Source organism: Aythya marila (genome assembly GCF_965140915.1).
Source record: "Aythya marila genome assembly, chromosome: 7".
NCBI classification, from domain to species: domain Eukaryota; kingdom Metazoa; phylum Chordata; class Aves; order Anseriformes; family Anatidae; genus Aythya; species Aythya marila.
The window spans coordinates 32,761,306-32,786,836 of record NC_139048.1 but is presented as its reverse complement, the minus strand read 5'-3'; the positions used below and the strand labels follow the sequence as shown (position 1 = coordinate 32,786,836).

Genomic DNA, 25,531 nt, shown 5'->3' with positions numbered 1-25,531 from the left:
TCCCGTATGCTTTCTTGAAGAAAATGGATTAGCAGCATTCATTTTAGGATCCAGAAAACCAGTCGTGCTCTCCTGTTCTAGGGAAGAAGGCAGCCACTGGCCCTTGGAAATCTTCCCATGAGAGCATAGCTGAAATCTCTGTCTGAAGGGTAAAAGGTCCATACACCAGGACGGGCAGCCTGTCACACAATCCTAAGTAGCTGACCTCTAGCTTAAAATTAGCCAGGTTTTATACGCTGTGACTTCTGCTGTAAACCCATTCAAGAACTTCACTCCTCCGGGTGATTTGAAGCTTTCTAATCTCCATCTAAATGTGTTCATGTTCAGTCTGCACCACCCATTTACCCACATTAAACTAATGCACCTAGGTGAAAAATATATATAATTGAGTGGAAATATTCAGTGAGATCTGCAGTTTTCCTGGCTCTCTCAGCAAAGGTTTGAAGATGTGCAAAACATCTTAATTCTGGCTAGGCTTAGCATTTGGCTCACTGTGCCATTTGGGCATTAGAGAGGAGGATACATTTATCCTGATTCATTTCTTTTCTGGATGTTGATTACAAATACAATTAATCTGCCTTCCTGGTCCGTAACTCGCTAGCTACTGCTATCAAGTGTCTGGGGAAACTTCCCTAAGACTTGGCACATGCCCCTCCTCGGGGGCTGGCTGCCAAATAATTGCAGGTGGCAGTCTTGCACAGCACAGGCTGGATTACAAACAGTGCTGCACCGATTTCCTCCCCAAACAGAGGGTCTGTGTAGGCTAAACTAACAAGTGCAGTGAGATGTCCTGAGAGGGGAAGTTTTTGTTCCATCCCTGTAATTAGTAATTCACACGTTTAAACATGAAGCCATTTAAAACAATCAATTGGCAACCCCTGCAAGAGCAGGGGGAATAATACAGAGGCAAGTTCAGGCCCCCTTTGACCATCTTCAGTTATCCTCTGGGCCTGATTCCCCTCTTACTGGCGCTGGTGTAGGACAGGTACTCGTGCAAGTCACTCGACTGATACTGGATTTCTTCAGGTTGGGCCAAGAATCAGGCTAAAGCCTTGTTCTTTGCCTCTCGCATCCTCTGCTCCTTCAGAACAGGAATGTTTGTTATATAAGTGGTGTCGCGGTGGGTTTATTTTCTGCTCCATCCTTCTTCCTTTAGGGGGAAGCAGGGATTGATGGAATGAAAGGAGAGAAGGGTGCCCAGGGTGAAAAAGGAGACAGAGGGCCACTGGGATTACCCGTAAGTATCCAGGAAGCAAGCAGCACTTGCAGCAAGCCAAACTTGTTTCAGCCGTAAGAAGATCCCTCAATGGGAGATGTACGCAGGGATTTGATATGTAAAGTCAGAGAAAGATGATCTATAAATAACTGTGCCTTTGCTGCTTAAACTTACAAAGCTTCAGTTTCTGTACACAATCTTAATCTCCTAAGGCCCGTTAAATGCATCACTGATCCTTTTAGCTCTTCCTGCTTGTGGCAGGTTTGGGCAAAACAGTAACTTTCCCATGGGTTGTTTGAAAGGGCTGTGGCTGGTCTCGCCCCCATCTCCCTGAAGCACAGAGATGTGCAGAAGTAACGAAGGAAACATCCTGCCAGCAGCCTGGCACCTGCGCCAGGCTTTGTGCAGACGGGCGGTGGTTCTGTGTGCATCCAGCCTTTGCCATCCAGTACCTCCTTGTCACCCCAGAAGCCTGCTGTTTCCTGCTTTGTGACCTCAGTAACACCAGGCTAGCACTAGTGCACTGCTTAGCTTGCAGGGAGGAATTTTGGCAGGATTATGAAGTTAGAAGAGCTTTAGATACAAACCTGAGGACTTTGCAAAGAAAAGCTCGCATCATATCTGCTAAAAAGCCTCCTCGCCCAGTGCTTGACACTCTCCTGAGTGCTGAGAATGAGTTACCAAGGGCTCAGTCCTCCTCAGCTGCTCTGCCAGCCCCCAGATCCTCTCAGGAAAAGCACTGATGGCCGAGCACACCATCTCCCCGTGCTGAAAGTCCTGCACTACCAGGAGCGCATCCTGTGTGCTGTGTGGCTTTGCCTGCCTTTGTTTGATCACCCAGAGCTCTTGTCCCTGACTTTGGCTGAGATGTGCGTGTCTTTGTTTGTAAAATGTTGTGCTTTTTCAGTTGTGCTTATAGCCGTTGCCTTCCAGCACCTGGATGCACTTCTTCTAACTCTAGGCACTCACATGAGCTCGTTGTGAGTGTATTTGCCACGGGCTCCTCGCAGAGCCAGTGGCGAGAAGGGGATGCTTTCAGAAGGCTCATATCCAAAGGACAGTAAAGCCATGAGAAATAAAAACCCAGTCCCCCCATTCTGCCCTGAGAAATAAGTGTTCTGTGTACAAACAGGTGTTCCCTCAGCTCTGAGGGAAACAGGGCAGGGAAAGGAGGTCCTTGTGACAGTCTGAGGAGAAGATGCCCTGGGAATTACCCTGCAGAGCCCCACCAGAAACCAGGGCCCTGTGGCTTATTCCTGCATCTGGTCTTTTGACCTCTGCACAGATATTGCAGACCTCTTCAGAACCACCTCTCTCCATAAACTTTTTCCTTGCACGATCCAGAGTGTTTTCAGTCTGTCAAACTAAATGCAGGGGAAATATTTCAGGACCTGTTTGATGCTGCTTACTACCAAGATGCCAAAAAATCCCCCGGTTGGCTCTGCTGGCTTTTCATGTGAGACTTTGTGCTTGCCGTTGTGCCAGAATTTCAGTTGGTTTGTCTGCAGCAGTGGCTGACAGGCTGAGGACTTTGTCACGTGCAAGTGCAGGAAACTCACCGCTTGTGCTAGTTCTACCTCAGCTTGCTCACCTGGCCTTCGCCAGAGATACCACACTAGGCGAGATGGGCCTTGGGCAGAGCCACTGCAAGGCCCCTGAGCTCTGTCTCTGTGTTGTGCAAAGCCTGTGCAAGCTTCAGCTCCACTGTCACATCGTCCTCACCTGTCATAGAGCAGCTCCTTCCTCAGGGGTTTCCTTGGTGGCATAGCAAGAGGGAAACGAATGTATGTTCTTAGGGAGATATAGGATATATAGGTCAATATTACATGTACTCAGTGTTTGTTTTTGTTGGTTTGCTTGTAAGTACCATCACCTGTCCTTGAGACCTTTAGTTGTTGTTGATTGCAAGCATATGTTTGTCTCAAGTCACGGCTTCACTCACCTCTCCCCTCTCCTTTCCCCCTCACCCTCCTCCCCTCTCCTCCTGCCTTGTTTTTGTGAACCCTCCCCGCCTGTTCAGGGTGCTTCAGGTTTGGACGGCAGGCCTGGGCCACCGGTGAGTTCCATTTCTCCTTTGCCCTACGTTCCTCCCCCCGTATCGTGACTTGTCTCGTCTTCCCCACCAGTCTTGTTTATGGCAGGAGTAACCTCGTTTTCTCCAAAGCAGGTTCTGGGGGCGCGGGGGGGTGTTCAAGCCTGGGAGGTGATTAAGACACGTGCTTGTTTCTCGATACCATGAGTCTGTCTGGGATCACAGCCTACCTCTTCCACTTCATCTCAGTAACCAGATGAATGAAACCTCTGCATGGCTCCACGGTGCTCGGTTCCCCTCTGCTTTCTTGCGAGGGGTCTCCATCCCTCCGCCCTGTTGTTCTCCATGGCAGCCTTGCTCGCAGCCTTTTCACAACAGCAGCTTCTCAGTTGTGCCTTTGCCATGATAACGCCTGTCTGCTTTATCTTGTGAGCAAAAGCTTTGGGCCGTGCCTTGTTTTCACACTGGGTGCTCAGGGAAGGAAATGTGAAGAATGTGAAGGAAATAAACTCCTTCTGGCTCAGCTTCTCAGCCTGCCAAACTTGGAACAAGATGAGTACCACTAACCTGGTTCTCGTAAAGCACTCTGCCATTCCTGGGTAAAAACTGTTAAATATGGGCCAAATACATTTTTTATCCCACTTGGGAAATCATGCATCACCCACCTACACTCCAATTGGCTATTTACAAAGTGATTTCTCCTCAGTGTAACTGGGGATAATCCCCTGCTCTGGAACTTCAGGACAGACTCTGAGTTACAGCTTATCTGCTCACTCGTTCTGGAAAATTGTAGCTTGATTTTTGTACACGTGCAGGTCAGTTCTCAGTATATTTCATGGCACTAAATTACCTTAAAATGATGCAAATATGCAGGCAATTAAGATCTTTGTGATGTAGATCCAGGGAGATCCACTCTTTTTCACTGCATTGAAACCGTGCTGCATGAGCGGTGTCTCTACTTACGTCCTGCAGATCTTGTCTCGTCTGAAAAGCTCTTCTGATCCAGGAGTTGGACTCAGCTTGGAGGGGTTACTTTTGTGACTTTGCATTCTGATTCTTGCCAGTCTTAGAAGCGTAGGCAGTAGGGCTGGGTAAATAAATGCCTGACTGTGCAGTGTGGCTGGGGGCAGTGCTCACTGCAGAGGCGAAGGCTGTGCTTTGGCTGGCCTGGGAGAGCTGCAGCAGGCCCTACAGCAGGGAATGCTCCAAAGCCCAGGAGGCTGGACAGGGCTGAAGGTGCCTGGATCCAGCATTGCCTCAACGGGAGTGTTTTGTTAGGACTGTTGGCTGCCTGCTCTGTTGCCCCCATTAAAGACCAGCTTGGGCTGGGTTCATTTCCCAAAGCCTGAACGAGCCTCAGCACTGCCTGCACGTAGGTTTGGTGTGCTAATGGGAGAGGGCCCCTGTGCCAAAAGTGGAGCGAAAAAACTGGGTTTTCCTGTCGGTGTGATCAAGAGCCCGATGGAGTAGCAGAAATGGCAAAAAAAGGAGCAGAGGGCTTGGGAATGCACGATACCACCACCCCTCCTGGTATGCATCTGCGTTCCCCTTCGCAGCATGGTGTCTTCCAGCTTGCATGACTGGCTGCCTACCACCAAGGAATGCAAGCTTTCACTTTTTGTCCACCTCAGCTGACACTGGGAGGTTGGGGGGAAGGAAACCACACACACACAAGTTGCTTACTGTACGTCGAAATAAATGGCCTTTATTCTGCTACAGCTTTCAGCATTGTCTGTGACAAACCGGCAAGAAAAATATTCCCTCGTGGTGCTAGTAGAAATGCCCCCTGTACAGATTGTCTAGGCATAGCTTCAAAATCAGGAGACAAGGCTCTGTAAGATGGTGCGGGTGTGATTGAGTGCAGCGGTTCCCCTGTTTGTCAGGCTGCATGTAACACCTTCAAACCCACCACCACCACCGCTGAAAGCTGTAGTGGCGCTCGATGCCTTCAGCCACTGGACTGCCCTTCCCAGCTGTGCTTCTTCCTAAAGGAGCAGCAGTGGCTCCTGGCTTTAAGGGAGCCCTGGAATGAAAGAGGCCAGATCTGATGTGTTTCCCTTCCTCCAACTACAGGGTACTCCAGGACCAATGGGGGTTTCGGGACCAGCAGGACCAAAAGGAGAAAGGGTGAGTTTGGTTCAAAACTGACCAATGCTCTGTAGCTCCTCTGCAGACACAACAGTTCCTTAAAATGGAGAAGCTCTAGGTCTTTCTAGCAGCTGAAACTTCTGTCTTTGTGCATATAGGACCCTCAACTTGGTCTCTGATTTCTAAGCATTTTATTCTTGGGGTTTTAGGTACTTTAAATTGTAACCTTTCTATTTCTTCTATAGTGTTTCTGTAGTCATTGTTGTGCTGCCTGGTCATACCAAATAGGAGCGCTAACAATTTCTACTCTTTTGTCTCTATTTCAGGGCAGTAAAGGAGATCCTGGTGTTGTAGGACCAATGGGACCAGCAGGACTTCCCGTAAGTGTGAGAGCAGTAGGAATGTGTTATCTACAAGCCCCTACTTCCTTGTTGTGGCTGATATTTTAAGGTGCTGCTGTAATGTAATATTTCCAATTTCAGCTAGGTTAGGTGTTAAAGAACCAAAATTATGAGCTCAAATACCCCATGGGAGCAACAGGCAGAGCTGGGTAGTTTCAGAGCAGTTATTCAGAATGAGATAAATGAAGCTGAAAGGAACTCTAAATTCTCCATTGCCCTCAAAGTACCAAAAGAAGCTGTGTGGGACTCGGAGTTGCATCTTACTCCAAAATACTGCTTTTGAGCATGGTGTACCCTTCCACGTTGGGTATCTGCGTGTTCATCACAGTGACAAAAGTTGAGGTTAGTTCCATTGTTTGGGGTTACTTTTGCAAAATGCAGCCAGTGCTAGAACTTTGGTTTTAGGTCATCAGGGAACTGCTTCGTTGTTTATTAAAAGAGAAAGGAAAAAAAAAAAAAAAAAAAAAGAACAAAAGAAGGTTGCGGTTGTGTACTTTTGTTTTCCTCTTCAGAAACTGAGTTCTTTCAGCAAGTCTGGTTTCTATGCGAAAAATTCTTAGAGTAGAAGCAGTGCTGTGTTAGCCTGGATGGTCTCCTGGAGGTGAGGAGAAGGTTGTCTACAGGAAATGTTAATTTTTACCACACAGTAATGGATAGTGATGGAAACAAACTCTTGGGCGCGTGTTCCTTTTGAGGAGGTATCCAGTGGGACCTGTCTGTGTGTGAAATATTTCTATTTTTGCATTGATGTGTTTCAGGGTTTACAAGGTCTGCCTGGTGACAAAGGAATCCGGGTAAGTTACCAAGCAAGTCTTGGTCTTTGCACAGTGGGGGACTGGTTGCTGCCTGAGCCACTGAGAGACAGCTGGCATGAGATTCTGTTTGCTAACCCCTTGTGTGAATGATTCACAAACCTGTATTTTTGAAGGTGATACCCGTAGTTTGTGTCATCATCTAGAACATCACAGCATGTCCCTCTGAAAGATACAGGAGGAATTTTCTAACGTGTTCTTTGTTGTCATAGCTCTGTTCTCACTGAAGTACGGCTTCACGTGTGGTGGAGTTAGGCCAACAAGGCGTGCTTTAGGAAATCCTGCTTATCTGCTTGGTAGTGCGTCCAGGGATTTCCAGGAGAGTTAACTGAGATGCAGTCAGCAGATCTTATCACGTTACTTTCACATTCCCCCTGAAGCATGAAAAAAGTTGACCTCTAGCTAAGGGTTCTCCAGAGAATCTGGAAGATGGAAATTTGGAGAAGATAAATTAAATTTGCATACTTTAAAGAGTCAGACATGAAGCCTCCTCAGGCTTTGTCCTGACTGGATGTGATAAAGAGCTGGATCAAAACACGTAATGTGAATGGTGGCTGCTCCTCTGTCTCACCACCTACGTTAAATAAAAAAAAATAAAAAGATAAATATTACTAAAAAGTGTGCACTGAACACTCCTTGCCTTTCACTGGCATTCCAATCATTGGATTTTTAACAACATAAGGAACTTCTTGCTTGTTAAGTCTCTGAATCTTGTTGATTAAAAACAGTTAAATTATATTCAACTGTTGGTCTTTTATAGTTAGAATTATAAATGACTTCTGGATTATGGTTTTAAGACTACAGTTGTGTAAATATGTCAAACAGCTTAACAAAGTAAACATGTATGTCTTATGCATGTGCTCACACATACATTCTCTTGATAAGACTCTGGTATCACCTAAATTTATCCGCAAATGTAAAGATTTACAGTGCATGTGCCCGTGCAGTGATTCCATTATATGATTTTGCTTTTTATACATAATGAATGTTCTCTGGTTTTATCTGCAATGTATTTCTGACCTTGCTCTGCACAGAACGAGCAGTTTTGGAGTGCAGTAGCCAACTGGCATCTTAAACTAGAGCAGAAAGGTCCAAATTTCCTGGGAGCTCCAAAGTCCTCCCCTTTTTTAATCATTCCATTTCTGGCTTTGCTTCTTAACTTCCTCATTGGTGAGATGTGTTGTGTTTTGTTTGTGTGGCTTCTAAACAGAAAATGACAATTCCTAGACTTCTTCAGTTGGCTTTTAAACTGGGTGTGTTACTTAAAAGAAGGGTCTTCCACTGGCTGCAGTGTGCCAATAGGACTTCCCTAAGCTCTCAGAAAAGCAAATGAAAACTGGAAACACCTCCTTGTAGGATGGGTTGGAAAGCAGCACGAGGGGGAAGACTCGCTGGCCCCTTGAAGCGTGCTTTGCCTCACTGCAACCAACATTTTGAAATGAAAACGTGAGGAAGCCGAGCCTGTAAATGGGCAACTGCAATGCCTTTTCAGGGGAGATCCTAGAAAAAAACTCTTTTCCCACCATATATTCGTACCAGGGCTTCTCCTCACTCCTGCTCCGCTCCAGAAATGGGGATTAGGTCACCACTACTTAAAGGAGTGCATCAATTTTGTTAAGCTTCCAAGCAGTTTGCCAAGCTCCTCAGCGAGCCCTCCCAGTTCCTTTAGGCAGAGCAGTGGTTTTGCAGTGTCAGGAGCCCTCCTGCTACCCAGCGTGGGGTACAGCACAGCTGTGCCTGGGGTGCCAGTAGGTCCCGATGGGAACAGGCACAGCCTTTTGGGACGCCCAGCTGAAAAAGTGCAAACCCTGATCTTTTGCTGCCAAGATGATATCTTTGCTGTTGTTCTAATGCCTGTATTTTTTCTCATGTGTGTACGTGTGTCTTCCTCGCTCCTACAGGTCCACCTTTGTCCCCTTTATCCCTTCCTCCTCTTCCGCCTTTCTTCCTGGTTCCTTCCTGCTCCCTCCAGAGCAACCCACGCTGCATTTTCCTGGATTATCCTCTCTGTTCCAGTGCTTGGTTCTGGGTGATTTTGCCTCGTTGCTTCTCCTCTCCCATCCATTTCTCTTGCCAGCTTTGGGTTTAACACATTTTAAAGAAGAACCAGCAGCCTGCGCTGTCTGATGTTATCCCCTAATTCCTTTAACCCTTCCCACGAGGACCCTAAATTCATTTCCCTGTGCAGCTGCCCCTTTCCCTGTTTTATGCTCAGCAGCTTTGAGAATTTCCTCTGGCAAATCCCATTGTTACACCCGGCCTTGGCTGCCCTGCTCTCGTAGGATATTGTCCCAGGGCACCTGTGCCTTCCCTTGGTCCCTCCTGTGGCTCATTTAACATCCCAAAGGGAGGTTTCACTTCTTTTAAAATGTTTCCTCAATGTTTATCATTTTTTAAACTGTTGCTGACATTTGTTTGAAATGGATGATCCTAAAGCTTTTGTGTATTCTTTTTTTTTTTTTTTTTTCTTTTGGACCAAACTGTTATTTACAGGGGGAGAGGGGCAAGAAAGGCTCTAGAGGGTCTAAAGGGGATAAGGGAGACCAAGGAGCGCCTGGATTAGATGCACCCTGTCCGTTGGTATGTTCTGTTTTATCAAACGTACTGTTCTAAGATTTGCGGTGGGGAAGGACGAAGGAAATCGTAGCAGAAATAATGGCCTTGCAAAAGCATAACGCTGCGATGAGGCTGGTCTGGCTCCCACTGCAGCCTTCAGCAGGGAGCAGCCGATCCATTTTGTGGCCACGGTTACGTTCCTTCCTCCTCCGGAGCTCACACAGCCTTGGGGTTCGTGCTGGGAGCCCAGGGCTTTCTCCTGTGCGGACAGAGCCCTGAGCCTCCTTCACTGCTCTCTGGAAACGTTCGGTGTCATCGTGTCTGCGTGACAGCAGAGCGGTTTGTTGGCCTGCAATAAGGGCCGGCCGCCGTGAGGGCCTGGGAGTGACACGGGGCACTCGAGCTGCACTGCCCGGAGGGAAGCACATCTCGGTGGTTCTGAGTGGGACACGTTTCTGGCAGAAAGTGCCATCTGTCAGTCTGGGTGAATCAATGTATGAATGGCTGCACATTTCATCTCAGCTCATACACCGCAGCAAACACGCTGCCAGAAATCAGTAGTATTGCCATAAATCCCAGCAATACTCGTGCGTCTAGAAACTCATCTGCTGGGAAATTGGAAAAATGGATGACTTCAAAGCAGATAAACATCACTGCCATGCTCAGGCTGAGCTCAGCTGGAGACGTGTGCCCTGACTCGTGGAGCTGGCACCTGCTCCTGCTGATCACACGGACAAAGTACCACCAGGAAGGTGTGCCCCTCTGTGCTCTGGGCAGGCAGCAGAGTGCCCTGCGACAGTCCCAGCGCGGGTCTGAGCCTCTCCTCCTGTGCCACGGAGGTGCCTGGCATTATCTGAAATAACGACAGTGGTTGATCTCGTGAACAGGGTCTCCGAGGTTTTAAAGGCGAGAAGGGTGAGCCGGGGTTACCTGGGCTGGACGGGCTGGATGCCCCGTGCCCATTGGTATGGCGTACCTTCCCTTTCCTGCATGGTGGTTTGCTTTTTTGCCTTGGTTGTTCTTTCCCGATACCTCCAAGTAGCTGCATGCCCTAGAGTTGCACGTGGCAGCTCCTTCCTCGCCTCTCCTGCCCTGCCTTCCTCACGCTGCTGTTGCCAGGATCAGTCCTTTCCCCTTGGTGCGCTGATTCGCAGCTGCTGCCAGCATGGGGAGAATGCAGCAGGAATGAGAATTGTAAAACTGCTTCGGTTCTTGCTTTGCCTTCACTTTGAGAACGTTTATTAGACTCGTGCATGGAGACTGCAGCTGCACTTGCTTGGCTCTGTAGCCAAGGAGCTGCGATGCTTTCCTCCCTCCGTAACTCCACGTTTAAGCGTTTCGGTGTGGTTAGCAGTCTGCCACTGCTCTGCATTGCCTCAGTCACCGTCCATTGACTGTAAAAATACAGCTAGCTGTTAGCAAGCCCATGTGAAACGTGTCATTTAGGCACTTATCTCCCTCCATTCCTATTTGTGGCTCTCCCCAGACTCAGAATGGTACCCACAGCACCCAAGAAACGTGGAATTGCCCATTTCCTGATAATCACTCATCTCTTACAGAATGCTTATTGTACCAGTGCTGCATCTAACCCTACGACTGTAGCACAAAAGCAGTTGGGAGCATTTAACCTCACCTGATTTCTAAGTATCCCATTAAACATCACCGGTCTGTGAGTTTACTCAGAGCTGCTCTGTGGCTGTGCAGCATCCAGGTGAGGGTTTTATCCCTACAGCTGTCCCAGCCACCCCGTAGTATCCCCTTGCCCTTCCAGCCCCCATTCACCATGCCTGGGCCTGCTTCAGGGCCGTTATTCCATCCCTTAGGCTCTCTTAAAGCTGCCTGATGCCATTTACAAGGGATGTGAGATCAGTTCCTGAGTTGTGAGATCAGAGCCACGTGTTTCACCTCCCACTAATAACAGCCAGGTTTCTATGGAGTAAGTCTGGCTGAATAAAGCACCTGATTTTGCAGGTGCCAAGGCTTCTGCCCGTGCCCCGACAGTCTGCCTTTCTTTTTCTGTCTCTGCTCTGTTAGAATGTACCCTGCATGGCCATGTGAGAATGCACACCTCTTCGTACCTATTTTTGTTAAGGGAAACTCGCCAGAGAAGCTGGTGGAATGCAGATGCCATTATTTTTACTGATATGTAGATATAGCGTACTGGCATGCGAGCTAGCTTGGGAACTTGAATAAGCACGGTTTTTGATCCAACTGGGTTAAAAGCTTAGCATCCTGCTGGCACATCCACGTGCATAACTCCTGGAGGCTGCCAACTACAGCTTCACACACCCGATATGTGGATGGGGACACTCGGTGCTAACAAGCATGTCCCGTTTCCCTTCTCTGCAACAAACACTGCCTCGTGCCCCTGGTCTTCCTCCGATCCTCACGCTGTAACTCTGCCTTCCCGTTCCTCCGTGCACCTCACCTGCCATCTCCTCCTGCGACGCACAACTCCGGTCGCTCCCGCCACCACCGGTGTGCCAGTGGGAAGGCCCCAGTTGAAGTGGTGGTTAAGGAATCCGTGATGGGGGTTTCCACTTAGTGGGGGAAGTGGGGAGAAAGAACCACGAGGAGACTGCAGTCCAGAAAATGCACTCAGAAAGCAATTTGCATTTCAGTACATAAGCAAGAAACAGCTTACAGCATCATGACAGCGCTCAGTTCATGAATCCCTTGAAAGTGTATCTCTGTTAAATAGTTTTTGTCAGAATATGCTACTGTGCATTTGCTTTTTTTTTTCTCCCTTTCTCAAATGGGATGAAACCCATAACAGTGGTTTCTGGTACTGGAGGCAGTGAGAACTGAGTCATTTGACTGCAGAAATGTGCCCGCATCACACTTGGCACAATTTTGCTGCCTCCAGTTCTCAGTGGGAGTAGCACCAGCCCGAGAACCTGACAGACACAGAAGTATTTGACTTCTGGTGTCACAGATGCAGCTCCTTGTGCCCGACTTTTCAGCTGTGTATCTCCTGCTCAAGAGCACATTACTGTTGACGTTTGTTTCCTCTTTTCTCACGTTAAGTAAAGCTGCGCTGAGATGTAATTAATGGCAGTAATTCACAAAAGCATTTCCCAACTGCCTTTTGGTAGCAAAGTCCTTAAAGCATCCAACCCTCAATGATAAAAAATAAATGAGTTGCGTGCCCACCTTGGGATGGGATAGCCCGAGGCTTCAAGGCTGCAGAATTGCAGGGCTATTTTCACAGAAATCTCACCGATGTTATGGTGGGGGGAGAGAAAACACAAACACTCCAGGAGTCAGCGAGATGCTCAGCCAGCACGGGCTGCCAGCTGCTTGCCCTCCTGGTTTCCCTGGAGCTTCTCAGAGGCAAGAGGGGACAGCTGGGCAGCCTCTCAGGCGATGAAGCCAACCCTCTAACAAGCAGGGCAGAAAGGAGATGGATTTTTTTTTCTGGACCCGAGGTTAGTGCTGCCTCTGGGGTTTGCTTGCCCTCGGCGTGCCAGGCGTGGTGTTTCACCTTGGTGCCACAGAGCCAAGCCGGGGGCGCGGACCTGCCACCTGCCTCCTTGCTTCCAGCTGGGCTCGGCCCCAGGGCCGGGTCGCTGCAGAGGGGGGAGGAATATCTGTCAGACTATTCCTCCAGCCCCGCTTCGGGCTGTTTGTTGCAGCTGTAGCAGTTCACCCATTCCTTCTTCCCGCGTTCTCTGCACGACTTGCCACGTCCTAACCTGCTCTTTCACCCATCCCTTTTGCAGGGAGAAGACGGCCTCCCGGTTCAAGGCTGCTGGAACAAGGTAAAATAACCCTGGAGCTGTTGTGGCTGTGCTGAGCTGGCCGCGCTGCGGGTCCCGCTGATTTTTCTATGAGCAAAATAGGTGTGGAGGCACACGTGGGATTTCCAGCACCAAACCTCTGAAAAGCAGCAAACTCCCTTGTTTGTATGCTGGTCAGTTTTATGGGCTAAAAAGGAGAGCGTTGGGGCTGTGCCCTGTGAGCTGGCTGGCCTTGAAGTGCTCCAGCATCTCCACAGTGATACCCCTGCTGTTGGGGCAGGCGCTGCCGCTAGCAGCAGTGTGTAAATGTAAAAAAAACTCCGCTCTCGCCGTGTTTCTGCTGGCTTGCCCACCTCAGGAGCTCCCTTTGGAGGCTCCCCTAAATGCCTCTGCTGCTCCCCGGGGTCTGGCCCCGCTCCGTGACCCGCTGCGTGCTGTAACTCAAAGCACACGAGCCGTGCAGGCACAGAGCAGCCTGGACCGCAGCTCCTGGCCTCGCTTCCAGGAGAGCACGAAGGGTTTCTGCTGAGATCCAGCACCCGCTTCTTCCTGGAGCAGATGCTGGAGCCGGCTTCCTTCCTGCTGTCCCTCTGTCCTGCTGTCCCTCTGTCCTGGTGTCTGTTGTTGGAGAACTGCCACTAACGCCCGTTTGTTTTCTTTTGCAGTGATGATTCTAACCCTGGACTGGCCTGTGTGTGTTATTTGACATAGAATATTTATTTTTATACAGTGTTCTTCTCCGAAATGCCAAAAGTTAATGCATTTTTACAAATTATCAAGAAGCTGCATATTTTTTTGTACAGAAAATACTACAGCTCCCTTCTTCCCCGTTTGTCGGTTCTCTGTATAATTCTGTGTCTGCTTTACGCTTGTTTTGTCATGGAGTACAGCTGTAATATTTACATGATACTTGTGCACACATGATGAATATAGGAACTTAATAAATTATTGCATTAAAAGCGCCCATGGGAGCTGCCCTGTATAGATTCAAAGGCCGTTTTCATTTTTCAAGCTGGAATCATTCAAGAGTATCTCTAAGTATTGCGTATTTTTCTTAAAGAGGCACATGCACAGGGTTTGGGGGTTAAATAAGGGTGTTGCTGCCAAGACTCACGACAGCCCCTGTACCTTGGGAGCTTCGAGCTTCCCTGGTGAGTAATTCTGGAGGAGGCCACGTGTCAGCAGCACTCAGGTAGCCAAGCTCAGCCTGTGCCAGCCCCTGGGGCTGCGCAGAAAGGGAAGCGTCCCCACGAGCTGCAGGCCCGGTGCGTACGAAGAGCCTCTCGGTCTCCTGCCTCTGGATTACCCCTCACACCACAGTTCAGGAATTCAGACATCTTTCTGAGTTGTCGGCCTGCAACTAGCCTGATTAAAGCTTCGTTTAAAGTTAAGCAGATGGCAGACACCTCGACGATATCCTGATGAATGGTTATGAGATAAACTGAGCCCCATGGCTCCTTTAATGCTAACCAAAGCTGCATGCAAATTTGCAGTGTGTCCTAACCTGTGTGGTACCCCCTAATTACCCTTCCTGTCCTGCCACTGTTTGTGTCTCAAGCCTGTTACCCAACAAGAAAAAACCACATCATCAGACTAAGGAACATCACAGAGTGCTTTTCTTACAAAATCAGCAAAAGCGTGGAAGCCTAAATCTGTTCCCTAAAACACGTCCGTTTTCCTTGGTCGTTCACAAAGGGTGAAGGGCAGGTTGCACCCTGGGGCTTCCAGGGGGACGCAGAGCTGCTTTCAGTACTTAAAAATCCTCCCTATCAGTACCCTTGTGCTGCTGCCGTCTGGTTTTTACCCCCACGGTTCCAGCAGTGCCACGGGCTGTGCCAGCTGAAGTGATGATGAGCACCTCCTGCGCTCACTCCTCAGCTGGTTTCAAGCTGCGAGCTGGTTGTGTGCCAGCTGCCTGCACGAAGCCTGTTAGCCCCACAGAGCACCACGACCGCAGGGTTCGTGCCCCTCTGGTGTGCAGAAGAAAAGGCCCCCAGGAGCAGAGCCCAGCCCCTGTCCGATTGAAAGCCATTTGTCACCTCGCCCTGCCAGAAATGTATCGAGCTTCAGCTAAAAAGCAGTGAGGTTTCTACCCCCCGCATCCCGTGCCTACAGGCTGCTCCCCGCTCAGATTGCTCTCGCAGTCAGGAAGCTCCCTGTAACTTTCAACCTAGACTAATTTGTGATCTTCACAAGCGTTTCTTCTTATGCCAACATTGTGCTGTGGGTGAAACTTTTCCATGCGTGATGTTTTCATGAGATGCTAGGGGTACTGGAGCTGACATGGCTGCAAAAGAAAACGAACTGCAGAGCACTGAGGGATTCTCGTTTGTGTTCTCAGTGAGGTCTCTCACTGATTTAGGACCCAGCTTGTTGGTACAAAGCTCTGCAGTTGTGAAGCTCAGCCAAGAACAGTCCTCATTTAAGCAAGGATGCCACACAGCTCTGGTGTTTTAGTTACACACCTGTTGAACACAAAGCAATAAAAGCCCCCCCAGCTACAGTGCTGGTTTTGAAAGGTGATGGTGGTGGCAGCAGGGAGTTTCTCTGCTCTTGTAGCATGTGGCCCACGAGGTTGTTGGTTTGAATGTTTCAGTCCTTTCTCAAAACGCTGGCTGTAGTTAACTCTCAGAAACTGATAGGTCCATGGAAGAACCTGCCACTACTTCTTGTTCCCTTTGCTGTCTGTGGTGCGTTTTTGTTTTGTAGCCCTTGTGACTGTGCTGCATGGGACTTTGCTTGGGTTTGCCTCATCTGAAAGTAAAAGAAGCACGTGTGCGTTGTGTTGTCTTAACGCAGCTGCTGAAGGCTCCTCTAGGAGTCTCAAGCTGATCCTCTGCCTGTTTTGGTTTCTTGGGCTGGTTTTTAGGTGATATATTTGTGAGAGAGAAAGCTTTTGCCTGAGGCAGAGGGGACTCTGAAATGCAATTGCCGCAACTTTTACAAGTACCTGACTTGTATCAGAGAAATGCAAGGGAGGAGTCTGACCAAGAGGGCTTGATTTGATGTTCCCTACCTCCAGCTTTGCCCCAGCGTAATTCCTAGGTGCACGTGTACGTGGCAGTACAATTTATGACTTCCCAAGGCTTCCTTTTGGGCTCCCTTAAAAGCTGGAATTAATTCAGCAAAAAACATTTTAAAGTTTTTTTGAGACTGATGTTTCAGATGAGAATCTAATCGCTTGAAAATTCATTTAATTTCTACTTCAGTTTGAAAACCAGTAGCCCCTTTTATACCTTGGCAAAAACTCATTTTTGTTTCTTACCTGAAGTAGACAGCCCCTTGTAGTCATAAAATCTGAAATCGCTGTAGGCTGTGGGAAGAGAGATCTCCCCAGCCACTTTGGGTCAACCCGAGGCTGTGAGTCAGAGGGGAATTGTACTGATCAGCTGCTCTTCCCAACCCTACCTGCCTTGCATTTCAAGAAAAACCCGCCTAGCAGAGGCTGGGCTTGTGCTGCTCCAAATCCAGCAGTTTGGTTTCAGGGCCTCTCCCTGCTGAAGCCAGGGACCAGGTCGTTGTCACTGCTGAGTGCTGTCTTTCCAGCCGGCTCATTTCACGTGAAATCGTTTGTCTGCCCCTTCAAGGGTCAAACTCCTTGGCTGATAGCCAAAAAGTGAGAGGAACGAGGGTGAAGTTTGGGAAACGACAGCAAAATGAAAGGAGAAGAAGGACCTTCCTGAAGATGTGCTGGAGATGCTTTGCAAGTTCCCTCCCTGGAGCTTGGGAAGAGTTCTTCAACCGTGTGCCGGGAGCCTGTGCCCAGATAAGGCCTGGTGTGGCCGCGGGAGCTCAGCGTGCCGGCGCTTCTTGCTTTGCTTTCGGCCTTCTCCCAGAGGCCAGTGGCAGAGTTTGGAAATGACACCATTTGTGTTCTCTTTTCTTTGGTCATTTTCACTTTGGTCTATTATTGTGGTCAGGCTCTTCAGATGAAGAACTGGGCTCGATTTCCAGCAGCTGCTGTATAAATGAGCGCAAGACATAAACAATTTCAGTGGGGGGATCCTTTGATCCAAGAAAGAAATCCTTCTGGAATGTTTTCTTTAGGAAAGCCAGTCAAGCTGCGCGTGCTCAGTTCAGAGTGCTGCTCCGAGGACACGAGACAACCTTTTCCTACCCTATCTGGTTCCCAGATGACAAACTTCCACCTGTATCTTTGATGATTCCATCCTTAACCTTTTCATCACAAACTTTTTATCTCCTGGTAAATCAGAAAGCAATGAAGCCTTTTGCTGAAAAGGGGAAAGCATACTAGGTACTGAAGGTATGAAATATCTTGTCTGAGAAGGAAAATTTGAAGTATGGATAAAACCTGGTTTCACTGAACAGTTCCTTTGCTTCCTGTGCTTCTGTTTGGTCTCCACCATGCACACTGGATGTTTTTTTTTGTCTGGAGCCCTCCAGAAGTATTATTTTGCTGTCCTATTAAGGCCCTTTTTGTGGGTACCTTTCAACAGATGTACTTCCAGATGGAAAATCAGGATCACAAGAGTCAAATCCCACTGTCACATGTTCCAATACATTTACTGAAAGGAGATAAAGATTTGGCAAGGTGCTGAGGGGCGCAGAGGACATTTCCCAGCTACCTGAAGGTCAGGACATGCAACTGTGGGCACCTCATACCAATTGCCACACAAACCTGCCATCAGTTCCCACTGCTGAAGGTTAAATCCCGTCCACGTGAACGTTGTAGGGTCTTTCACCAGAGCTCTTCCGATACACTAAAAAAGCTAAAATTAAGCCTAAGTGCATATCTTGTGAACATGACTCATAACACTTCTTTTTCGTTGAGTACATCGGGAATCCCATTTGTCCAAGCATTAAAACACACATTTAACTTCGAGTGTGTGATTGCCATTGGCCTAAATGATACTATTTGCATATTTAAGTGCTCTGGTGAATCGGGGCCATTATTACTAGAGTTGATGAATGATATCTAAAGCATTAGGCAGAACTAAATGACAAGCAATTCATGCTGCTTCAGAGAGAAGGAGCTGATTTCAAGTTCAAAGCGATGTTTAATAGATCTGAGCGAGCCCCAGGAACGCAATAACCTTGGTTCAGACAGCTTCGTCCACTCAGCTGGAATAGTCCCGACCTTCTGAGAAGGACATCTGCACCCCGCAGCCAGCCCTTTTCGTCCACTGCATAGGAAGTACACTTCTAACGTAATTCAAGGCTTAAAAGGAGCAGAGGAAAAGTTCTACTTTGAGTCTGATCTAAAGAACACCCGTTGTGATTTTTTTTGTGAACGAATGCATTCAGTAAGCACAGCAGTAGGGGAATAAATCGTTTCAGTTAGAAGCCAGGCTGGTGAAAGGGTTAATCTATTTTATTTGTAGTTCTTATTTTTTATTTCTTTGGGGGGTGGGGGGAGAAGGGGAGAACCTGACCAGAACTGCAGGCGGTAGGTGTGCTTTTTTCTTTTTTTAATTAAAAAAAAAACAATTATGTATATAGTTTGATAACGCTACTTCTACATTTCTTTTTACTAACAATATTTTGGGGGCAATTTGTTTGCTCTTTTCTAGTGTTTCCTTTTAAATATATTTTTGATGAGCTGTTGGAATAAGTCTGTAAAAGTTTCTGACTCGAGATGTCCCAAGGACATTCCTAGCGTGTTGTTTTTTCTCCCAAAGTCCAAGAGTAAGATGGTGCTCTCCATAGGCAAACCAATTTTCAGTGGGGACAGACGCATCCCCACAGGCTGTGCCTAGGGACCAGGTACCAGTGACCTCTCCCAGACAAAACAGTCTCTCCAAAACTCCACTTACAGAATCCAAAAGGGCTGCGCGAGGGACTGGCTGATTAAAGACAGTCTCTGTCATTTGGAAGGGAGTCTGGCAAGGGTCGCTGTGCCCTCTTCAGGAGCATTCTGCAGCCTGAAATCTCAGACTTCGCTAGGAGGTGGCTCTGAGCTAGCAGCTCAAAAGCTGCTTGCTTGAAAACAGCAAGCTCCTGGTTGTTACCTGCCACGGTATCGTCGTCTCTCGCTGTTTTCCCTCCTCTATCCCCAGCAGTGCACTTACACTCAGCTCATCTTCGGCCTTTGCTCCACATGGAACACGCCTGCAAATGCTGGGCTGGGTGAGAGCCTCTGTTTCTTTTACACATCTTTGTTTTTCCCTTGTTTTTGTCCCTATTGTTTCCAGATGTACCCGTTTTGTCAGGGACAAGGACTTTCTTTTCTGCATTTTCAGAATGTCCCATGATCACAGTTTGATCATTTTCCCACTCATTTATCAATCCTTCCTGCACTCCTTCCTCCTTTCCTGTAGCCCTTCATTGTCCAACACTTGGATCCAATGGAAAAAAAATCACAGCAAAACATGAATTAAGACGGTAGATATCTGTGAAGTTTTTGGAGTTGACTGTAAAGCTTCTACTGTTTAAAATGCTACGTGGCAAGACCAGTTTAGCTTCGTAGCTTTCTTATGGTTATTTGCTTGCTGAAGTTATCCAATAAAGAAGTGTTTTGTTTTTTTCAAACAGAATTAGTACAAATATTAGAGGGGTTGTTTGTTTAAGAAAATCTTGCTAGACTTTTTTTTTTCTTTGCTGCAAAAGCTGACTTTAACTGCTGTCACATGCTGAGTGTAGCAGGCTAGACGTGGTGGTGGTAGGTGCAAGAGGGTCGGTTGTGAAACTGACGGAAAGGATCTGGTGTTCTTGCTTTCTCTTGCAGGCTGTTTGTCAATCCATTGTCCCTGGCGGGGATTTGTGGGGCGTGTGAAATTCCATTTTGTGATAATTCCATTGTTCTCTCCCAGTAATGTTTCAAAGCGTTGCTTCAGTAAATCTTCCCTTCTGCTCTCCTGCAAGGATTTGCTTTTACCCGGGCGTTGTGCTCAAGCTGCAGGCCGAGCAGCCTCACCACCTTGGTGAGTTTTTGAGGAGATGACATGCTTCCTTGGAAGCGTTTCATTGAGAGGTGGGGTAAATTGGGGCAGAATGTAGCTGTTGCATCCCCCCGCCCTGTTAAGGAGGATCGAGCATCCCTTTGATGCTGGGGAATGGCCTGACTCTGCGGAATTCTCAGGCTTAACGATGCAAAATTGACTCCAGATGCTCAGCAGCAGTGATGGGAGGGGAGCTGCTGATTTACAAGGAGAGCCTGCAGATACCACGGGCTCGCTGGTGGTAGAACTCACGAGGCACATCTACATTGCCAGTCAGCGCTGCCTGAGAAGAACAGGTCTGAAGGAGAAACCAGGTCCTGCCGAGGAACCACCTGGGCTCAGGAGGTTCCATTTTTGAGTATGGAGGCCTCGATTTTGCCTGGCCTCGCAGGCTGGCTGCTGTTAGTGATTCGGATGCACGAGACGCGCTGCTGGAGATCACCTCTGTGTTCAGCTTCATCTGCCAGGAGCCCGCTCTGTACATCCAGTGACGGCTCTGTGCTGGGAGCCAAGGCAGAGCGTGTGAGCACAGGCAGGGGATGTGCTTTAGAAGCACACCTTTGATGGTGAAATGTGCTCTCTGCTCCCCAGCTCGCTACATGTGGCTGAGGGCTTCCTCACCGGGTTTCTCCATCCCCGTTTACGAGCTCTGCCAAGAAAGTTGTGTCAAGTGGATCTCCCCTTGGTACTCAGAGCCCAGCAAAACACCTCCCTGGTGTCATTTTCCCACATCTGGAGCACTTGTGTCACTGGCACTGCCTGTTGCTCATCTTCTTCACCAAATTCTTTGATGCTGGGGATGCTTTCTGCCAAAGGTCTGCTCGTCGGCCAACGTCAGGCAGGCGTTAATTCACTAATCCCTGCAGGAGAAGGATTGCTGAAGCAATTTGTAACCTATCTGCTTTTCTTGAATTTTACAAGAGAGACTATTTTTTTTTGGTGGCATAGAATGTACAGTATTTAACGTAGCTGTAGTAAAGTGCTGAGTTGTGGGTAAATATCAACAGGGCATTGTTTCTGCATGTCTCCTATAAACACTGATTGACTGAGGCATTTAAGCCTGATTACACTTTTTACATTGGTTATATTGAATTCTGATTAATATTAAATATCCAATGTTGTTTGGCTTTCACGAATGTAAGTGCTGTAATGTTCTTTTGTATTACCAGCAATTGTTATTGTCAATGTGCTGATTCTGAGACACTATTTCAACTCCTTTTGACGTAGTTCAGCTACTCAAAACTTTTTGGCCTGTAAGAAAATTCCCCACTAAATAATTGCTGGAATGAAGAGAACAAAGGGCTGTTCTTTCCCATAATCTTTCCAGCCTCTATAGGAGCTTCTTCAGCCAAAATGAGCATTTGCTTTCTCTTTTCTTTTTCTTCCTTGGTAATAGGAGAACTTTGATTTGTTTTGTCTTTTAAACCTCGAAATTCTGAATTCCATGTTAAATGTCTCTAACATTATTTTAGAGGAGTAGAGGTACTGTTTGTAGGGTTACACTCTGAGCTATGGCATAAGGAGTTACTGATCATAACAGAACTTAATTTAGTTTTTCTTTGTATTTTTTTTACACTATTTTATAAGCAAAATGTTTGTGTGATTTAAAACGTAAAAGATATTAACAGATGAAACATTTAACATATATGAGAAAAGGGATTCACATAAATGACTTCCATCAGTGTGAACGACAACTAGCCTATGATTTTTGTCAGAACCAGAACTGTGCCTCAGTTCCCCACTTCATGTCCATTAACTGAATGGTTTCAGAGGAGCCATGCCGTTTCTTAAGAGTAGGCGTGCACGTAACTTGCTGACTGATTGCTCAGTAATAAATGAAGTTGAGTTACAAAAAAGTAACCTACTGCTTAATTATAGTGCCTTTAAAGCAGTTCTACTTTCTTGCAAGCGCTGGAAATTTTATATACTTAATCACCAAGTACCAAGTTATCAGATAAAGAAAATAATACTTATCTTATTCTGAGGTGCTGTTTTATATGATGAAGAAAATTGCTATGCGAGAGCTGTGTGTTGGTGTTTTAAATGCCTTAGCCTATTCACCGCATCAGGATGAGGATAAAGCTGGGGGATTCCAGGACAAAGTTAATTTGGGGAACGGACTGCTGGAAAACCAGGCAGGAGGTAACAGAAAGCGTCTTGGGCTGGATGGTTGTTGCGGTGGTCGGCAGACCGCCCCGTTTGGTGTGTCGTCCCATCGTTTTCCAAGAGGAGTCTGGTGAATTCCCTGTGCCTTGCGTTGAAGCTTTACTCCGTGGTGTCAATGTTTTAATGAGGTTTCTATTTTAATCTGTGTGCCATAATATTCCAGTACGAACTGCATTTGTTACGCCTGATGTACATACTTCTCCATTTTATAAAAACTCCTGTTTACTTACACGAAGTTTCCGTCTCTTTTTCAACGCCAGCCAATGCAAATCACGCACCAGAAATTGGTGGCCCCTCTTCGCACCTGGGGGTGGCGTTCAGATAAAGATCCTAAGGAGAGGACGCCATCTGCTGTTCGCCAGTCACCCCAGGATCCGTGGCACTAGGTGGCACATCTCAACCCATTCGGCAGGGGGACAAAAGTCTCAAAAATGTTCTCACCAGCCTGGTGGAAACAGCTGGACAGAGGACACAGCCCGACTTAGTGCCTGTGCTAGGGCAAAGGCAGCAATATCAGCTGAGCTCTGTTACTGGACACCAGAGACCCCGAATCCCCCCGCTACCTGGCCAGCCCTATGGGAGCTCTTTCTTAAAACACAAAATAACAGGCTCAGAACCCAAAAGCCGTTGTCTAAGGGATCTGGCCTAAAATGAAACATCTGACCAACTTCTATGAATCCCTAACTGGGGGGGAACAGCCAACCAAAAACCCAAATGACTGAGCCTTTGGCTGATGGTTTGGGGCTAGCAGCACCTGGCCTGGCGGCTTGGTTTTGGCATGGTAACAAGAAGGAAGGTGGCACTGGCCTCAAACGCTGTGACAGCCATCACGATCATCACACCATGCCCCCGATACGTTTACCTCCTCTAAATCCAGACGTGAAAATCAGTCACCTGCCTTGGAGCAGGGTTCCCACAGCTCCCTTCTCAGTGAAAGGGGGGAAACGGGCAGCTCCAGGAACACCCGCCTCTACCCCTCCTGGCTTTCTCTCTGCATTAACACAGAGGGAAGGAGCCCACGGACACAGTAGTGTTTCCTTGAGAGGAAAGTGATCTGCTGAAAAACCTTTAGCTCTTGAGCTGTTAGACAGCAAAACAAAGTGCCTCGCTCCTGACGTCCTCTGGGTTTAGCTACAATGAGCCCTGGATCACCAGGCAAAATCCTCAAGGATCTGGGTGGTTAACAGGGACTCATGCACTAAGCTGCACAGAAAAAAGAAAAAAAAAAAAAGCACATTATGATGCTTCAACTTGGAGAGGAAAATGTATCAGGAACCTATGATTCCCATCATTTCTTGAGGCTCTAAGGTCACTTCTGGTTTTCTTGTTCTTTTTCTTTTTCTTTTTTTTTTTTTTTTTATACTTGCTCCTGCAAGTATAATCACTATACCTCGGGAGAGCAGTAAATTTTGCACTTGTGCAATAAGTAAGTGTTTTGGAGGTTAGCTGCATTCTGCTCCTGACAAACAAGTGACCCAAATGAAGCCTTTCTATATTTTTCCATTTATAGATCAGGTTGAGATTTTTTTTTTTCACCTGAAGGCTCCGTAGGGAAAAATAAAAAGTCGATTTATGATTTAAACTGGCTATTTTAAATCAAATTGAGCTGCAGTTATGAAAGTAGACAAATGCACAGTGCTATCCTGTCCTTTGAAGTTTCTCTGAGAAAAGTTCAGAGTATACTGGTCCTGTGCAGGAAGACACCAGGCTTGTAAATGTCACCAGAGGAGAAAGGGAATATCTATCACAGCTCCAAAACATACCAAAGGGGGTAAGTGCAAAGGGACAAATATTTTTACTAGCACGAGAACAACGAATCAGAAACAACTACCAAAAATCCCTCTGCAAATCTGTGAGGAGGGAGACACAGAATCTAGTTAACAAACTTACTATTCTATCAGTCCAGCTTTGCTTAAGCTCAGAAACTGAAATAGGGGTTTTATTTATTAACAGCAAAGGTACCTTCCTTTGGAGGTACAGGGACACAAAGCAAAAGAACGTGTCCATAGCGTCATAGTGTGCGTTCTTAGCTAGAAGTCCCAACCTGTTTCATTATTCCGAGAAGCCACTCCATCTGGGTGATCACCGTGCCGCTTCTCCGCACACCTCGCCCCTTCCTGGCTATTGTTTCTGGGCTGTGGGGGTAAAACCTGACAGGGTATTCTGGAACAGAACATAGCGTTATTTTCCCCTCTTTGTTCCCTTATTCTTTTTTTGCTAATTCTGAAAGATTTTTGTAAATCTCAATTTGACAAAAGAGACACAATTATCAGGGGTAATCATAACTATCTGAATATTCCTATTAAATATTTTGACTTACATGACTAATTGAGTCAAGACAATGATCTCTGCAGACTGCATCTAATGTGTTTAATGATAAATAACAAGGATGAAAAATAATTTATTTTCCTCTGATAAGCAGCATTTAGCTTTTAGAATGGGTGCTTAGGCAAGAAACACTTCTCTCTTCTTTTTGCTTATGCATGAGATACTTTGCAACTTTTTTTTCACAGAATCACAGAATTTCTAGGTTGGAAGAGACCTCAAGATCATCGAGCCCAACCTCTGACCTAACGCTAACAGTCCCCACTAAACCATATCCCTAAGCTCTACATCTAAACGTCTTTTAAAGACCTCCAGGGATGGTGACTCCACCACTTCCCTGGGCAGCCTGTTCCAGTGCCTCACAACCCTTTCAGTAAAGAAGTTCTTCCTAACATCTAACCTAAAACTCCCCTGGCTCAACTTAAGCCCATTCCCCCTCGTCCTGTCACCAGGCACGTGGGAGAACAGGCCAACCCCCACCTCGCTACAGCCTCCCTTGAGGTACCTATAGAGAGCAAAGATATCCTAACCTAATATATCCTAAGATATCCTTTTGAAGATATCCTAACCACCAGTCTGCCTTAAACACCATGCCAGAACCTGACAGGCACAGAAAACAGTTTAATTCTGAAGTATACACCACAGTCTGGTTTTACACTAATACTGCAGTAAGGGAGTTCAAAAAAAGGATTGTTTTTCCACTTCCTTTAAGAAGAGCTTGCTGTGCACGAAATACTAGCATACTAAAGCTGTAAACGCTATGGAGGGTGGGTTTGGGGGATTCAGAAATGGCTCAAAACATGGAAAAGTCATAACAGAAATACGGATTATTTGCAGAACTCAGTTACTACATCTGTTGTCTACTGCCATAACATACGCAGAGCAACTTTTACTGTGTTAGGCTGTCCTAATAGCATGACAACACTGGTACTGATTTGATGAAACTCCTGGATTATGCAGGGCGCTAAGACAGAGCTTTCGGAGTGCTTGACATTACTGTACTGCCAGGCCAACCCTGGATGCCTGCCAGCCTGAGCAAGAGTGAAGCCGTATCTCCTGGTTCTGGCGCTATGAAATATTCATTGCAATGTTTGAGATCTAACAGCTTCTGCCCAAAAGTGAGAGTGCCATAAACAGGCTGTTATTCCACTCGCTGGTGAGTTAGGCAGGCGGCAGTCTATAACTGCTCTGTCAATAGCTATGTTGTTTATTTTGACAAAGGAACAGATTGTATTTGCACTGGGAAGGCAACTGGCAGATGGTCTCTGCACAACCTAGCGAGGGCAGGCTCCGCTC

The 25,531-nt window shown here is 47.1% G+C and overlaps 1 protein-coding gene across 20 annotated transcripts in view; it reads left to right on the top strand.

Annotated features, from left to right (window-relative positions):
* The window catches only part of LOC309880089 (uncharacterized protein), a 59,851-nt gene extending 37,426 nt beyond the window's left edge, over positions 1–22,425 (top strand). For 9 of the 20 annotated variants that reach the window (XM_082764596.1, XM_082764598.1, XM_082764593.1 and 6 more), the window contains 6 exons: positions 1,157–1,237; positions 3,237–3,272; positions 5,322–5,375; positions 5,663–5,716; positions 6,496–6,531; positions 9,993–12,260. In XM_082764596.1, the coding sequence (XP_082620722.1) occupies positions 1,157–1,237; positions 3,237–3,272; positions 5,322–5,375; positions 5,663–5,716; positions 6,496–6,531; positions 9,993–10,160 (429 nt within the window). In that variant the 3' untranslated portion in view covers positions 10,161–12,260. The other 11 variants (XM_082764604.1, XM_082764606.1, XM_082764600.1 and 8 more) reach the window with 9 other exon arrangements.
* Positions 22,426–25,531: the final 3,106 nt, after the last annotated feature.